The 17,182-nt window shown below is 41.0% G+C and overlaps 1 protein-coding gene across 1 annotated transcript; it reads left to right on the forward strand.

The window, feature by feature from the left end:
* The first annotated feature begins 14,326 nt into the window (after nucleotides 1–14,326).
* LOC101415020 (tripartite motif-containing protein 75-like) lies at nucleotides 14,327–15,715 on the forward strand. The gene has a single exon (XM_004482201.2). It carries the CDS (start codon nucleotides 14,327–14,329, stop codon nucleotides 15,713–15,715), a length of 1,389 nt encoding a protein of 462 aa, XP_004482258.2.
* Nucleotides 15,716–17,182: the final 1,467 nt, after the last annotated feature.

The raw sequence follows: 17,182 nt of genomic DNA on the forward strand, positions 1-17,182 counted from the left end.
AGAAACAAATACCATTCACAATAGTAAATAAAAAAATCAAATACTTAGGAATAAATTTAACTAAAGAGGTAAAGAACTTATACACCGAGAACTATACAAGATTGTTCAAGGAAATCAAAGAAGACCTAAATAAATGGAAGACTATTCCTTGTTCATGGATAGGAAGACTGAATATTATTAAGATGTCTATCCTACCAAAACTGATCTACACATTCAATGCAATCCCAATAAAAATCAATGCAGCCTTCTTTAAGGAACTAGAAAAACTAACTATGAAATTTATTTGGAAAGGAAAGAGACCCCGAATAGCCAAAGACATACTGAAAAAGAAAAACGAAATTGGAGGAATCACACTACCTGACTTCAAAACATACTACAAAGCTACAGTGGTGAAAACAGCATGGTATTGGCATAAGGAGAGACACATAGACCAATGGAATCGAATTGAAAGCTCTGATATAGAACCTCACATATACAGCCACATAATATTCGATAAAGCCACCAAACCCTCTCAACTGGGAGAGAGTCGCCTATTCAACAAATGGTGTCTGGAGAACTGGATAGCCATATGTAGAAGAATGAAAGAGGATTACCATCTCACACCTTATACAAAGATCAACTCAAGATGGATCAAAGACCTAAATATAAGAGCCAAGACCATAAAAACCTTAGAAAGCAGTGTAGGGAAACATCTACAGGACCTTGTAATAGGAAATGGATTTATGAATATCTCACCAAAACCTCGAGCAGCAAAAGAACTAATAGATAAATGGGACTACCTCAAAATTAAAGCCTTCTGCACCTCAAAGGAGTTTGTCAAGAAAGTAAAAAGGGAGCCCACACAGTGGGAGAAAATATTTGGCAATCATATATCTGATAAGAAACTTATAACGTGCATATATAAAGAACTTCTATATCTTGAAAATAAAAAGATAAACAACCCATTTAAAAAATGGGAAAAAGAGTTAAACAGACACTTCTCCGAAGAAGAAATACAAATGGCAAAAAAGCACGTGAAAAAATGTTCCAAATCTCTAGCTATCAGGGAAATGCAAATCAAAACTACAATGAGATACCATCTTACACCCATAAGATTGGCAGCTATGAAAAAAACAGAAGAATACAAGTGCTGGAGAGGATGTGAAGGAAGGGGAACACTCATCCACTGCTGGTGGGAATGCAGAAGGATCCAACCGTTCTGGAGGACAGTATGGCGGTTTCTCAAAAAACTAGCCATAGATTTGCCATATGACCCAGCAATACCACTGCTGGGTATATACCCAGCAGAACTGAAAACAAGGACACAAACAGATATATGTACACCAATGTTCATAGCAGCATTGTTCACTATTGCCAAAAGTTGGAATCAACCCAAATGCCCATCAACAGATGAGTGGATCAATAAAATGTGGTATATACACACAATGGAATACTACTCGGCTGTAAGAACAAACACACTACAAACACATGTGATAACATGGATGAATCTTGAGAACCTTATGTTGAGTGAAGCAACCCAGACATTGAAGGACAAATACTACATGACCTCAATGATATGAAATAAACAAGCTGCCTTAGATAGCAAGAGACTGAATGATAGGCTTACAGGAAATCGGAGGGTGGAGGAAGGATATGAGCTGATGTCTGCAGGGGTGGAATTTAAGACGAGATGGTGGTAAGTATGAACACAAAGAAGAGATAAAAGGGGGGCAAGGGGTTGCCTTTGGTTGGGGCTTTGGGGGTTTGAGGGTGGCTGGGGAGGGACGGATGGGTAACATTGCCCAAAAGTGGGGGGAGGGAGGGGTAGCATACGAACACAGGAGAGGGTCAGGTGTTGGTGGAGAGTAAAATGCCGAGAAAATCATATCAAAATATAATAAAGAGGGTTACCTGTTTAGAATGCTCGGAGGGGGGGTCTGATGCAGGACGGGCTCCTGGGGAATGTCTAAATGCTCATTCTGCCAGAGTGGGTGTCACCATGGGGTAGAAACCCAAGTAGTGAGAGTGGGGGTGGACCCACATCCTGGGGAGGACTAATGCCACCAAATAGAGGGAACTGTATCTCTCGAGAGCAAGGGTGGCTCCCAGGGCATTGGGGCAGTTGAGCAAGTTAGGCCCTGAACACTATTCCATCTATCTCTGGAAGTGGCTCCTCAGGAAACGGAGGTTGGCTGTCACTGTGGGCACCAAGGTGGAAGGGAAAATGGACGTTAAATGTGTGGAACCAAGGTAAATGGGGGATAAGAGAGGAGTTTCTTGAGAGTACACAAGGATGGATATAAAACATGTAATATTACACCATAACATATAGGAGATGACAGACTGATAATGTAAACCATAATGTAAAACATAGGATAACTAAGAATGTAAAGAACTGTATATCCTAAAGTATGCACCATAATGTAAGCACAGATGTCACCTTGTTAGAAAGCTAATGTCTCAGACTCTGTACATCACGTTAAGTAAATATTTTATGAATAGGGTGTAAGAGTATCGCTGTGGAAGGAAAAAGGTTTTGTGGTGGATGTATGGGAGTGCTGTATATTATATATATGCATTGTTGTGGTCTAGGACTCCTGTGAAGAGAAGCTGAATAATTAGGGGGGAAAAAAAAAAAAAAAGATATGATGTAGAATTTTTTCAAGTCAACATTCTTTTTTTTTTTTTTTACATTTTTTTTATTGATTTTGTAATAATATTACATTAAAAATATATATGTGAGGTCCCATTCAACCCCACCCCCCCACCCCACCTCTCCCCCCCCCCCCAGCAACACTCATTCCCATCATCATGACACATCCATTGGATTTGGTAAGTACATCTTTGGTCACCTCTGCACCTCATAGTCAATGGTCCACATCATGGCCCATACTCTCCTCCATTCCATCCAGTGGGCCCTGTGAGGATTTACAATGTCCGGTGATTGCCTCTGAAGCACCATCCAGGGCAGCTCCATGTCCCAAAGACGCCTCCACCTCTCATCTCTTCCTGCCTTTCCCCATACCCATCAGCCACCATGTCCACTTTTCCCAATCCAATGCCACCTCTTCTATGTGGACATTGGATTGGTTGTGTCCATTGCACCTCTATGTCAAGAGGAGGCTCAGATTCCACATGGATGTTGGATGCAATCCTCCCACTTTCAGTTGTAATCACTCTAGGCTCCATGGTGTGGTGGTTGTCCTTCTTCAACTCCATCTTAGCTGAGTGTGATAAATCCAATAAATCATATTGTAGGTGCTGGAGTCTGTTGAGGCTCAGGACCTGGCTATCACATTGTCAGTCCAGAGATTCAAATCCACTAAATATATCTTAAACCCCAACATTAACTGCACCTCCATCACCTTAGCATGAAAGTCTTATGAAGGAAGATCCCATCTGAGTCCAGATTCATCACACATAAACACCAGTTCCAAAAAGGGGCCATCTGACCTGGTATTTAACCCCATCGGCCATGACCATAACTCCCACGGGTCTCTTTAGCCCTCGAAGGAACCGATATCTGGGGGTTGTATCTGCTTTATCTGTCTCTCTGACTCTGCTCAGTTGTGCATGAGGGCAATCCTTCTGCCAGCCTCCAGACTCTTTTTTAGAAACTCGTAGCCATATAAACTCATTTCTCTTTTCCATTTCCCCCTTACTTTAGGTCAAACAGCATTTTAAAGTCATGTTATTTTATGTAGACAGGGATATTCTTCTGATCCATATTGAACCTTCCGTATAAGGTCATTTTCCAGTTGCATCATCAGTTGGTAGTTGATAGTGGTCCCTCGGTGCCAGGGAGGCTCATCCCCGGGTGTCATGTCCCACGCTGGGGGGAAGGCACTGCCTCTACATGCTGAGTTTGGCTTCGAGACTGGCCACATTTGAGTAACATGAAGGCTGACAGGAGGAAATTCCCAGGCACAATGTTGCTCTAGGCCTTATTCTTATTTTAGGCTTATCGGCTCACAAGCATAGTCATTAGCATCAGGGGCTCACTGTTGAACCCTCACTCCCTCCCGGTCCCCGCCGCTGTACCTGGGAGACTATCGCTGCTCCCCTAGGGACCATGACAGAACACCATAAGTCAACATTCTTTATCTAAGTTCTTTATCTAACTTTATCCAAGTTCTTTATCTAACCTTTAAATCCATCGCTATATCCCATTCCCTAGTAAGGGACCATGACATTATATTGGGCTTCAAATTTCGGGGAGTTCTGGATCACAGAGTGTTTCAACAATGGCAATGGAGGGATACTGGTATGGGATACCAATGACAGGTAATATATGGCTGACAGGGAGCTGTACAGAACATATGTCCAGGGTGCATGGTAATGTTTGGATATACTCATAGTGGCAACAATTAAAAACCACAGCAGGGGGGGTACTGGGTTCCTGGCCAATGGTGTTCTGTCGTGGTCCCTAGGGGAGCAGCGATAGTCTCCCAGGTACAGCGGCGGGGACCGGGAGGGAGTGAAGGTTCAACAGTGAGCCCCTGATGCTAATGACTATGCTTGTGAGCCGATAAGCCTAAAATAAGAACAAGGCCTAGAGCAACATTGTGCCTGGGAATTTCCTCCTGTCAGCCTTCATGTTACTCAAATGTGGCCAGTCTCGAAGCCAAACTCAGCATGTAAATGCAATGCCTTCCCCCCAGCGTGGGACATGACACCCGGGGATGAGCCTCCCTGGCACCGAGGGACCACTATCAACTACCAACTGATGATGCAACTGGAAAATGACCTTATACGGAAGGTTCAATGTGGATCAGCAGAATATCCCTGTCTACATAAAATAACATGACTTTAAAATGCTGTTTGACCTAAAGTAAGGGGGAAATGGAAAAGAGAAATGAGTTTATATGGCTACGAGTTTCTAAAAAAGAGTCTGGAGGCTGGCAGAAGGATTGCCCTCATGCACAACTGAGCAGAGTCAGAGAGACAGATAAAGCAGATACAACCCCCAGATATCGGTTCCTTCGAGGGCTAAAGAGACCCATGGGAGTTATGGTCATGGCTGATGGGGTTAACTACCAGGTCAGATGGCCCCTTTTTGGAACTGGTGTTTATGTGTTATGAATCTGGACTCAGATGGGATCTTCCTTCATAAGACTTTCATGCTAAGGTGATGGAGGTGCAGTTAATGTTGGGGTTTAAGATATATTTAGTGGATTTGAATCTCTGGACTGACAATGTGATAGCCAGGTCCTGAGCCTCAACAGACTCCAGCACCTACAATCTGATTTATTGGACTTACCACACTCAGCTAAGATGGAGTTGAAGAAGGACAACCACCACACCATGGAGCCTAGAGTGATTACAACTGAAAGTGGGAGGATTGCATCCAACATCCATGTGGAATCTGAGCCTCCTCTTGACATAGAGGTGCAATGGACACAACCAATCCAATGTCCACATAGAAGAGGTGGCATTGGATTGGGAAAAGTGGACATGGTGGCTGATGGGTATGGGGAAAGGCAGGAAGAGATGAGAGGTGGAGGCGTCTTTGGGACATGGAGCTGCCCTGGATGGTGCTTCGGAGGCAATCACCGGACATTGTAAATCCTCACAGGGCCCACTGGATGGAATGGAGGAGAGTATGGGCCATGATGTGGACCATTGACTATGAGGTGCAGAGATGACCAAAGATGTACTTACCAAATGCAATGGATGTGTCATGATGATGGGAACGAGTGTTGCTGGGGGGGGGGGGGAGAGGTGGGGTGGGGGGGTGGGTTGAATGGGACCTCACATATATATTTTTAATGTAATATTATTACAAAATCAATAAAAAATAAATAAATAAAAATAAAAATTATCTTTAAAAAAATAGATTTTAAATACAAAAGTGTCATAAGGGATACAAAAGTCATTATATATTAAGAAAGGGGGCAATTCACTAAGAAGTAATAAATATAAAAAATATTTATGCACCGAACATGATTGTCCCAAGATACATGAGGCAAACACTGAGAAAGGTGAAGGCTGAAATAGACAACTCTACAATAATGGCTATAGATTTCAATACACTAGTATTGGATTGAAGAACTAGATGGGATAGTTAAAGAAACAGAGAACTTGAATAATATGATAAATGAACTAGCCCTAACTGACATCAATAGGGAATTGCACCCCAGAATAGCAGAACATACATTCTTATCAAGTGCACATGGATCCTTCTCCAAGACAGCACATGTTATTTCAAGAGGTAAGTCTCAATGAATTTAAAAGATTGAAATTGTAAAAAACATTTTATCTGATAACAGAATGAATCTGGAAATCAATAATGGATGGAAAAAGAGAAAATTCATAAATACATGGAGATTAAACAACAGACTCTTAAATATTCATGGGTCAAAGAAGAAATTGCAGGAGAATTCAGCAAAAATCTTGAGACGAGTTAAAATGAGAACACAATATAACAAAACCATGGGAAACTGCAAAAACAACTGAGAGGGAATTTTATAGCCATCAATGTTTACATTAAAAAAGAAGTAAGCTAAAATTGAAGACCCAATGCACACCCAGAACTAGAAAAAACAGTAAACTAATCTCATACTAAGTCAAGGAAAGAAATAGTAAAGATCAGAGCAGGTAAAAAAAAAAAAAAAAAAAAAGAAATTGAGAACAAAATAAACATAGAATTAACAAACCCAAAATTTCTTTCTTTTGATAAGTTCAATAAAACGGGCAAATCATTACTAGACAGAGAAAGAACAAAAGAAAGAAGACACAAATAAATAAAATCAGAAATGAGAAGGAGAACATTAATACTGACTGCAGAAAAAGAAGGGATCTTAAAAGGATACTATGAACAACTGTTTAACAAAAACCTAGACAATGTAGGTGAGATGGACAAATTCGCAGAACACATGAATCTCACTAGAGGAAATAGAAGAGCTCAACAAACAATCCCAAGAAATTGAAAGAGTGATCAAAAACTTTTCAATGATGAAAAGCCTGGAAACAGATGGCTTCACGGAGAATTCTACCTATCATTCATAGATGATCTAATACCAATATTGCCCAAACTCTTTGAAAAGACTGAACTAAAAGAATGCTACCAAACTCATTCTACGAAGCCAACATCACCCTTAGAGCCAAACCTGATAAAGATACTACAAAAAAAAAGAGAGAAAATTACAGGCCCATTTCTTTAATAAATATATATGCAAAAAATCCTCAACAAAATATTGAAAGCAGCACATTAAAAGAGTATACACTGAGATCAAGTGGTCTTATCCCAGGTATGCAAGGGTCTTTCAACACAAAAAATCAATTAGTGCAATAAATCACTTGGATAAATTGAAAAAGAAAAATCACTGTGCTCTTGATTGATGCACAAAAGGCTTTTGACAAATACAGAACACTTTCTTGATAAAAATACTCTGAAAAATAAGAATAGAAAGAAGTTTTCTCCATATGGCAAAGTAGATATATGAAAATCCTACTGCTGGCATTGTACATAAGGGTGAAAGTCTGAAGAAGTTTAAGCTGAGATCAGGAACAAGACAAGGATGCCCACTGTCACCATTATTATTCTGTATTGCACCAAAGTTCTAGCTAGACCAATTAGGCTAGATAAAGAGATAAAAGGCACCCAAACAGAAAAGAACAAGTAAAACTTCCCCTATTCGCTGATGATATGATCCTGCATCTAGAAAATCCTGAAAAATCCACAACAAAGCTACTAGAATTAATAGACAAGTTCAGCCAAGTGGCTGATATAAGATTAAGTTACAAAAATCAAGTGTTTCTATACACTACTGATGTATAATCTGAAGAGGAAATCAGAAAAACTATCCTTTTATTATGGCAAATAAACCATTCAAATATTAAGAAATAAACTTAACTAAGGACATAAAGGACCTGTACTCAGAAAACGACAAAACATTGCTAAAAGAAACCAAAGAATACTTTAAAAAAATGGAAGAGCATTCTGTGTTTGTGGACTGGAAGACTAAATAACTTTAACATTTCAATTCTACCCAAACTGACTTACTGATTCAATGTAATCCTAGTAAAATCCCAAGTCTTCTTTGCAGAAATTGAAAATTCATTAAAAAGACTTATTTGGAAGGGTAAAGGACTCTGAATAGCCAACAATGTTTAAAAAAGAAATCAAAGTTGGAGGACTCTCACTTTCTGACCTTAAACATATTATTTATCTACAGCGGTGAAAACAACATGGTACTGGCATAAAGACAGGAAGATTGACTGACAGAACCAAGTGAATAACTCAGAAATAGGCCCACACATATAGGGCCATATGGTTTTTGACAATCAGTTAAGCCCACCCAGCTGGGCAAAAACAGTCTATTCAACAAATGATGTTTTGAGAATTGGTTAGCCATGTCCAAAAGAAAGAAAGAAAGAAGACCCCTATCTCACACTCTATACAAAAATTAAGTGAAAATAAATCAAGAGGCTAAATACGAATGAGACAACCAAAAAACTTTCAGAAGAAAATGTCATAAATTTTCCTTATTGTCTTTTGGTAGGTGTGAGATTTCAAAATATAGGACAAAAATATAAACACTCCTTAAAATTGAAAAGATTATGAAAGATGAGATATGTGAGAAGTGGACATTCTAGAAAGTGTTCTGGCATTCACAGCTCTGCTTGATAATAAATACCACCCCACAGGGCTGTTGGGAATCCCAGTGTAATGTTTACGAGAAGTACATGGGAATGTGAATGTAGCATAGTTAATATATCAGTAAAGGAAATAATCTTAGCTAACAAAATCTCAAAAATATTGGGCGAAATAATAATGGAGAGGAATGGATAAGCTGGTGATTCTTCAAAAACATTCATCATGCTCATAATATATCCCATTCAAGCCTTTGTCAAGGTGGGCAACACCTTTTGAGGGAAGGGAATATATATTCGAATAGAGGATAGTCACCAATATAAAAGATGGAAAGAAAATGAGGCAGTTCCTGAAAACTCAAGGTGCCTTCATTTTCTTAAATTCATACACACATCTAGATAGAAGTGCACAGGCACTGGAGAGCAAAACACAACAAACAGTACCAAAAGTGTCTGGACTTTAGAGAGGCCACAGAGGACAGGAAGTGTCTGTGCAACCTTGTAGCTCACAAGGCATTTCTATTAGGTTCACTATAGCCCTTCAGATTTGAAGAAGTTATGCAGCAAATATGTCTTGGTACTTAAATTTGTAATCCTGAGTTGAGGAAAACCTTTAACTTTTCTCCTGAATGGATTGACAGGCTCAGGACAAGAGGCTAAAACATCTACTCTGCCCTCAGCTATCACCACTGCATTGCAGGCCGTGATGGTGTGCTATGGTCCTCGTATTTCAGGCCTTATGATAATGGGCGTACACAGTCAGCATTCAGCAACTCTGTTGAATGAATATATGAAAGAATGAGCTGTCAATGAATGGGATATCAAACAGATAGTGTGAATATTAGTGTAAAGATCCTGGGGAATATCAGAGGTCTGAAGGTGCAGAATCAGTTGTTATCAACCCTTGGGACCATGTGCTGTGGGTAAGTTTACCAAGGGAATCACCAATTCCTGGAGTCACCAGGGAGACTTATTTAATGCCTGTCCCTCCAAATTGAAATGGAACTTATTCCTATCCTGCCTCCACAATGCCAAGTCATACCCCTTGCTCCTTCCAAACCACCCCCACTACTCTAGTACTCCTACAGAGCTCCTACCATCTCAAAGAGAAGGAAGGAAGAGAGATATTGCTACGGAGAGGTTGATTGATGCTTCTGAGTCTGTGGAAGTTGAGAATATCAGAATGATTTTGTGAAACCAGGAAAAAGACAAGAACTGACACTAAATGTGCCTCCTTGAAGAAGTTGCTAAGATTAAAACAGCCTGAGAAGGAGCAGGATGAGACTGGTGTGTAAAGTCACAAATCTACATACTTGAGAAACAAAAGATGGGCACTTTTAAAGGTGTTCAGTGGACCCAGAAATCAGATCATTGATTAAGTTAGAAGATTTTCAGAGAAGGGTAGAAGGAGGTGGGAACAGAGGGCAATGAGTTAAATATCCCATTTCTGCAAAGCAGAAGATGCAATCAGAGGGGAGAATGGGAAATAATATCAGGAGCCCATCATGGCCATGCTGCTGATTGCATCTTGATTCCACCCAGTGAGACAAAGAAAGGGAAACTCTCTAAAGGCTTATAAAGCCAAAAGCAGCTCCATTCCACTCATAAGAGAGAACCCAGAGACTGTGGCATGTTGTGTCTTCAGATCCTGAACCTACCAAGGAAACCAGTCTGTTCTGCATGGAAGTGAGGAGCCCTCAGTCCTTGGGACTCCCAACTCCACATTGTGGGTCCTAGGTACAAGACCATCTATCCATGCAGCACAGAGCCAAGACCACACAGAGCCCTGGTGAGCAGGTATTCATGGAAGGGGTCTGGGCTTAGGCAGAGCTAGGAATGAGGTGCACAGAGGATGCTGCCTCGCTACTATCTGTGATGGCAAGCAAAGGGGAGCTAAACTAATCAAGGTGCTTTGGAAGGATTCACAGAGAAAAGTGGTGATTGGTTTAATTTGGAAGAGACTTCCTTACCAACACAGTACATAATTGAGGCAGGTTCATAGGCAGAAGTAGCAGGCGATGTGGCAGGTAGTTCCAGCTAGGATTGTGGACTTAAACTTGGTGACTGCTGAACACTGGACTAGGCAGGTGTGAGAGTCATGGGAGTGTAGTCATGGGAATGTGCCAGCCTCCATGCCCATTTCTGTTCTACTTTCTTTTTACATCAGTAAAGTCTAAGTTTGATACATGTGTAACTATTTGTAATAGGAACATACTTTTGCTATTTACATATATAGTTATATTTGCATACAGAGTTAGCTTCTACACTGTGATCATCTATATGGAAAGGAGAGAAAAGGAATTGAGAAATAGAGAAAGAAAGAGATGACAGGAAAAAAGGGTGTGAGATAGAAAATGGCTGTGCTTGAAGGGAGCAGTGATACACTGCAGCAGATTTAATAAGTTGCCCCTTTTTGAAAAAAGACTTTTAACTATACCACAATTATTCAAGTATATTTCACAATTGATTTTATGAAAATTCTTTTTATTGATAAGTCAAGGTCCCCCCTACTAACAAAGAATTTGAAGTAAGCCCTAGGCATCTCATATGACTTCATCTGGAAATATTTTTTATGTATCTCTTAAAAGATAATTTTTAAACTAGACTACCTCTAATACCATCATTACACTTTGAAATAATTAGCAGTATTTTATTTCATCGATGCTTAATTTCCTAAAGAGAATTACATTTATTTTGATATTGAGTCAATGAAACTGAAAGCAAATTAAATCAGTGTATTATTGACTAGTATGGCGTTAAGTATTTACTTCCTAAATTCCAACTCTATGTTGTAATTTTTCTTTTCTTGCTATTGGTTGAAAAAACCTACATGATTTTCTGATAGGGTTCATTGTATTCTTGTTTTTACTAATACATGTTTATACTGTCCTTTACATGTAATTCTATCTCTTATATTTGTTTACTCTCAGTAGTGGGACCCTGAGAATCTGTTAGATTTATGTTCATGTTTTAGCAAAATGTCCTTATTGAATATTCCTCTGAAAAAATAGTAGATCAACCTGAGGTGGTATCCATATGAGGAAGGAAAGACACATGCTTTATTAAATTTATTTCTAAGATAGCAAAATTTTCTAGTCCACAGTAACGACATACTGACTTGGAATTATTCTCCCATCTGGACCAAGGGGATTCCACAGAGGACCTTCGATTTGCTGGGCCATTGAATATCAGAGGAGAACATCACAGGAAGATCAGTAACTGGGATGGTTGTTAATGCTCCTCAACAAACATCTCTGGAATTGGAGGGAAGAAAGCAGAAGATCTCTCGAAGTTGTAGCTTTCTCAGAACTGACTTCCAGGAAGGAGAGTGCAGATTGATGAGGTCATCAGCTTCACAATGTTGCCCTTTCCTGCAAGGGAATTTCCACAGGTTAGTCCTCAGTGCACAATGGTCTTTGTAGTTTCCCTTCCTGAACTCCAAGCAGAGGCCAGCCACCCATCTGCCTGGATTTCCTGAGAGACCCAGTGGCCACTGACTGCATCACCCAGCACTGGGAAGGTCTGCAGGATGCCCTTCCCTGTCCCGTCTCCCTCCACCACTGCCTTGACAGGAACTTCAAGAGAAACACCCAGTGACTGAAAGTGTGCTGCAGTTTCATCAGGAGGAATAAGCGGAAATTCCCTGTGTGAGAAACACAATCCATGTGTGACCTTGTTCTGTGAATAGGATGTGGAGCTGGGTGTCCTCAGTGCAGAGTCACTTCTGCCCAATGTGATCACCACCTGAGGTCCCTTGAGAGAACTGCAGAGAGCCAGAGGAAGAAGCTCGAAAGGAACATTGAGCCCATCTAAAGGAAGTTGAAAAAGCTGAAAAATGTTCAGAAAGACAATGCTAGAACCAACAGAGAGACTTAAAGTAGGTACCTGTACAACCCAAGACAAAATGATATTTATTCCTATCCTACCTCAATAATGCCCAGTCACTCCTTCCCACCCACCCCCACTACTCCAATATTACCCCAGCCCCGACCTCAACAATGAGTGGGAAGGAAGAGGGACATTACTAAAGGCAGGATCTCTGCTGCTTAGGAGCTGGGGGACACCGAGAATATCTGAAAGATTCCGTGAATCTGGGGAACAGAACGCAGGGCTAACTGTAGATCGCTTCCTTGAAGGGGCTGAAAGAATTCCAACAGCCTGTGAAGGAGCAGGCCCAGACTTGTCAGCAAGTGCCACAACACTCTTGAAAAACCAAAGATAGACACTTGTAAAGGCATACAGTGGTTCCAGACAAATTACCTCTGATTAAATTCTCTCTAATTTAATCAGTGGGGGAAGAAGGAGGAGGGGACAGAGGAGGGGTCAAATCTAGGGCATCCCAGGTGCACAAGATTCAAACAGCGGGGAAGATGTGAAATGTTCTCAGGAGCCAGGCATGTCCCTGCAGCTGATTGCATCTTGGTTCAGTCCAATGCGAAAAAGAGCGGGAACGCTCCCCAGGGTTTATAAAGCCGCACTCGGCGCCATTCGGAGCACAGGCGTGAACCGTGAAGCTGTGCCTTGTTGTGCTTTGGATCGGGAACCTACCAAGCAAAGGAGTCTGCCCTGCTCAGTCCCGGGGGCTCTCCCAGCTCCACCTTGAAGTCCGTGCATGAAAGAGATTCTCTGAACTCAGCACCAAGCCACGACCACAGCAGAGCAAGGTGAGCACTGACCCACGCAATGGGTCAACACTCAGGCAGGGCTAAGAGTGGGGTCAGTAGGTGATGCCGCCACACCGCCGTGGTGATGGCGCCAAATGGGGAGCTGAGCGAAGCACAGTGGTTTAGCAGGTTTCATTACATTGTTGATTACATTCTTTTGGGGTAGACTTTCTGACTGGCTGAGTTCATATTTGAGGCAGGACCATAAGCAGCACCAGAGGCAGCACAGCAAGTAGGTCCACCTGGCGTTTGGGATATGCCCTTACCTCGGTGCCTGCTCATCACTGGACTAGGCAAGAGAGGGAAGTGCGGGAAAGGAGAAAGTGTCATGGGAACACCCTCGTACATTCCAACTACCATGTTTTCTAGTCCACAGCCATGATGTGTACTGACTTGGGACTGTGCTCTGTCATGACCATCAGGATTCCATAACTGACTTTTTTTTCCTCTCCCCTTCCCCCCCCCCCCAGTTGCCCGTTCTCTGTGTCCATTGGCTGTGTGTTCTGTGAATGCCTGGATCCTTATCAGTGACACTGGGATTCTGTGTTTCTTTTTGTTGCATCATCTTGTTGTGTCAGCTATCTGTGTGTGCGGCACCATTCCTGGGCAGGCTGTACTTTCTTTCCCGCTGGGCGGCTCTCTTTATGGGCGCACTCCTTGCACCGTGGGGCACCCCTACGCAGAGGACACCCCTGCATGGCACAGGACCCTTTGCCCGCATCAGCACTGTGCATGGGCCAGCTCCACATGGGTCAAGGAGGCCTGGGGTTTGAACCACCGGCCTCCTATGTGGTAGGCAGACGCGCTATCCACTGGGTCAAGTCGGCATCCCCCATTACTGACTTTTGAATCGGTTGGACCACTGAATACCAGAGGAGAATGTCAGAGCAAGACCAGGACTTATCTACCAGTTTTGGCTCCTCCTCAAGCTTCTCTGAACTTGGAGAGCAGGAAGGAGAAGCATTCTTGGAGCAGTACCTGTGTCAGAACTGACTTCCAGGAAGGATACTGAGGACTAAGGTCATCAGATTCTCATTGTTTCCCTTTCTTGGGAGGGAATTTCCACAGTTGGGAATCCTCAGGGCACAATGGCCTTTCCATCCTCCCTTACTGACCTCCAAGCAGAGGCCAGCTGCCCCATCTGCCTGGATTTCCTGAGAGACCCAGTGACCATCGACTGTGGCCACAATTTCTGTTGCTCGTGCATCACACACTCTTGGGAAGGTCTGCAGGATGTCCTCCCCTGTCCAGTCTGCCTCCACCACTGCCTTGACAGGAACTTCAAGAGGAACACGCAGTTATGCCAAATGACTGAAATTGTGAAGCAACTTCCCATCAGGAGGAAGAGGAAACGGCAGGAAAAGAAACTCTTGTGTGAAAAACACAATCAGCCGCTGACCCTGTTCTGTGAGAAGGACCTGGAGCTGTTGTGTGCTCAGTGCAGAGGCCCCTCTCACCACCAGGATCACCACCTGATAGCCCTTGAGGAAGCTGCAGCTACCCAAAGGAAGAGACTCAAAAGCTACTTGGAGCCTTTAGAGAAGGAAATTGAAACTGCTGAAAAAGATTTGGAAACACAAGTCTCAAAATCATTTGAATTGAAAGTGGAAGTAGGAAATCATCATCTTGAACTACACTCTGATCTTGAAAAATTTTTGAAGTCACTCGGAAATGAGCAGGATGCTGTTAGTGTGGGATTAATGATGGAAGAGAGGGAAATCCAAGGAAAACTGATTGAGCATCACATGCGAATATCAGAGCATATTTCCATACTAAAAAACGAGCTCAATGAAATAGCAGAAAAGTGTGTGCAGTCAAACCTGGAGCTCCTGACAGATCTTGACAGCATCCATAAGAGCAATGAGAATCTAAACACCTCAGTAGAGTTTTCATACGAGTTGAAGACAGAGAGGTGTCTTCCTCCACAATATTTTGGCATGCAGAAAATTATCAACATGTTCACAGTCAATTTGTCACTAGATACTGAGACTGCTCACCCCAATCTCGTCATCTCAGAAGACAGGAAAAGTGTGACATATGGAAAGAAGGAAACCAACGTTCCATGCAATCCCAAGAGATTTACTTTCCAGCCAGCTGTACTAAGTGCTGAAGGATTTGATTGTGCCAGGCATTTCTGGCAGGTAGAAGTGAGAGGCACAGGGGAATGGTCCTTGGGAGTGTGTAAAGACTCTTTCCCTCGAAGTGCCATTCCATCAGCATTGCCGAGGGATGGATGTTGGAAAATTCAGACGTGGACACATACTCCTGGCATGCTGAGTACAAAGGAACTCATACGGATTGGCATTTTTGTGGATTATGAGTTGGGAGAGGTTTCATTTTATAACATGCGCACCAGAACTCATATGTACACCTTCACTGATACTTTTACAGAAACACTTAGGTCTTATTTCTCTGCTGGACCTACTTCAAACTCTCTGACCCTACGTATAATTACTGATGAACGAGATGAATGGTAAAAAAACTGGAAGCATGTACATATCTTGAAGGATTTCCTCATTGTATTCATGTAAGAACTTTAGGATATTGTGGAATGATTGTTTAAATTTGTAGATATTCTGCTTTCAAGAATTGAATATTTTGTCACTGTTCAATCAGCAGAAGAAACTCATTAGTTTTAACTCAATTCGATGATGAACAGTAAAATGCTTAATTTAATAAGTTACGCATTTTGATTGGTTTTTTACGGAATCAAATTTTAAGTCTTTTTTTTTTTTTACTACATGCATTGGTTTTTAGTTTTTAATCATTCATTCTAGGCCTAAAACTCTATAGAATCCCATTTTCTATTCAGTGAGAATGTGAGTTCCAACTCAACAACCCCAAAATACCTGGGATTTAATGTGGGTATTTTGATACCCTTATGACATCAAATCTCAATATTTTACTTTCATTTAGACCTTCTTTAATTTCTCTTTATAAAGCTTTATAACCTTCTAGATAGAGGGCATGTGTATTTTTGTTACATTAATTCATATGTATTTGATACTTTGTTTCTGTAAATGATATATATATATATTTGAAGGCCTTGTAAACTGTTATGTGAGCATATCGAGTCATGGATAAGTTGAGATCCCTGTGTCTGGCTAAAAATGTGCAAAATAGTTCATGTGATCCACCTCCCCCAATCCAAACCCCTCCCATCTGCCCTATAAACCTGTTCCTTTACCAGAATCCTTCAAACCCTTTGAAGGTAGCACACAGAGAAAAATCCAACTCTGTTAAGAAGTCAGTTTTTCCATCCTTACCATCAGCTAGTTTTATGTACCTTTCCTTAGACCTATATTATTTTTTCTATTAAGAAATGATGGTTTAAATGAAAGCCTGTCCAGACACATTACCTTAATTCTAAAAATAGGACTTTTAACATAATGCTTCCAAAATACATTATCTTTTGTCTGTTATTTTATTTTTTGAAGTTGAAATAAAGAAAATTTTATTTTAAAAATTTATGATTAAAGTTTTTGGTGTGATGATAGTACTGTGGGTATATTTTAAAAAACGGTTATCTTATAGTCATATATTATAATATATTATAAAATATTTTCCAATGAATAGATATGATTTACATCCTTTGTAAAAAAATGATGTGATGCTTCTGGGAAGAGTATATGGCATTGATGAAATAAATTTGACCAGACAATTACTATCTTTCTGCATTTAGTCTATACTAATCTCTAAACTCATCCTTGTTTGAAATGCTCCCTAATATAAAGTTACATTATACAAGTACAGCTATCTCTACCAAATTTGTTCTATTGCTAGTGTGACTGTCTTTCCAATTCACCCTTAATTTCCCACTATTCACTAAGAGTATATTTAGTCAAAATAATGTGCTAAAATACTATGTTTATACTACTCCATATGTTAATTACTATAAACTACATATAGAAATATTAATCTACTTGTAGACATAATACCTACAT

Source organism: Dasypus novemcinctus, chromosome 1, assembly GCF_030445035.2.
Source record: "Dasypus novemcinctus isolate mDasNov1 chromosome 1, mDasNov1.1.hap2, whole genome shotgun sequence".
NCBI lineage: Eukaryota > Metazoa > Chordata > Mammalia > Cingulata > Dasypodidae > Dasypus > Dasypus novemcinctus.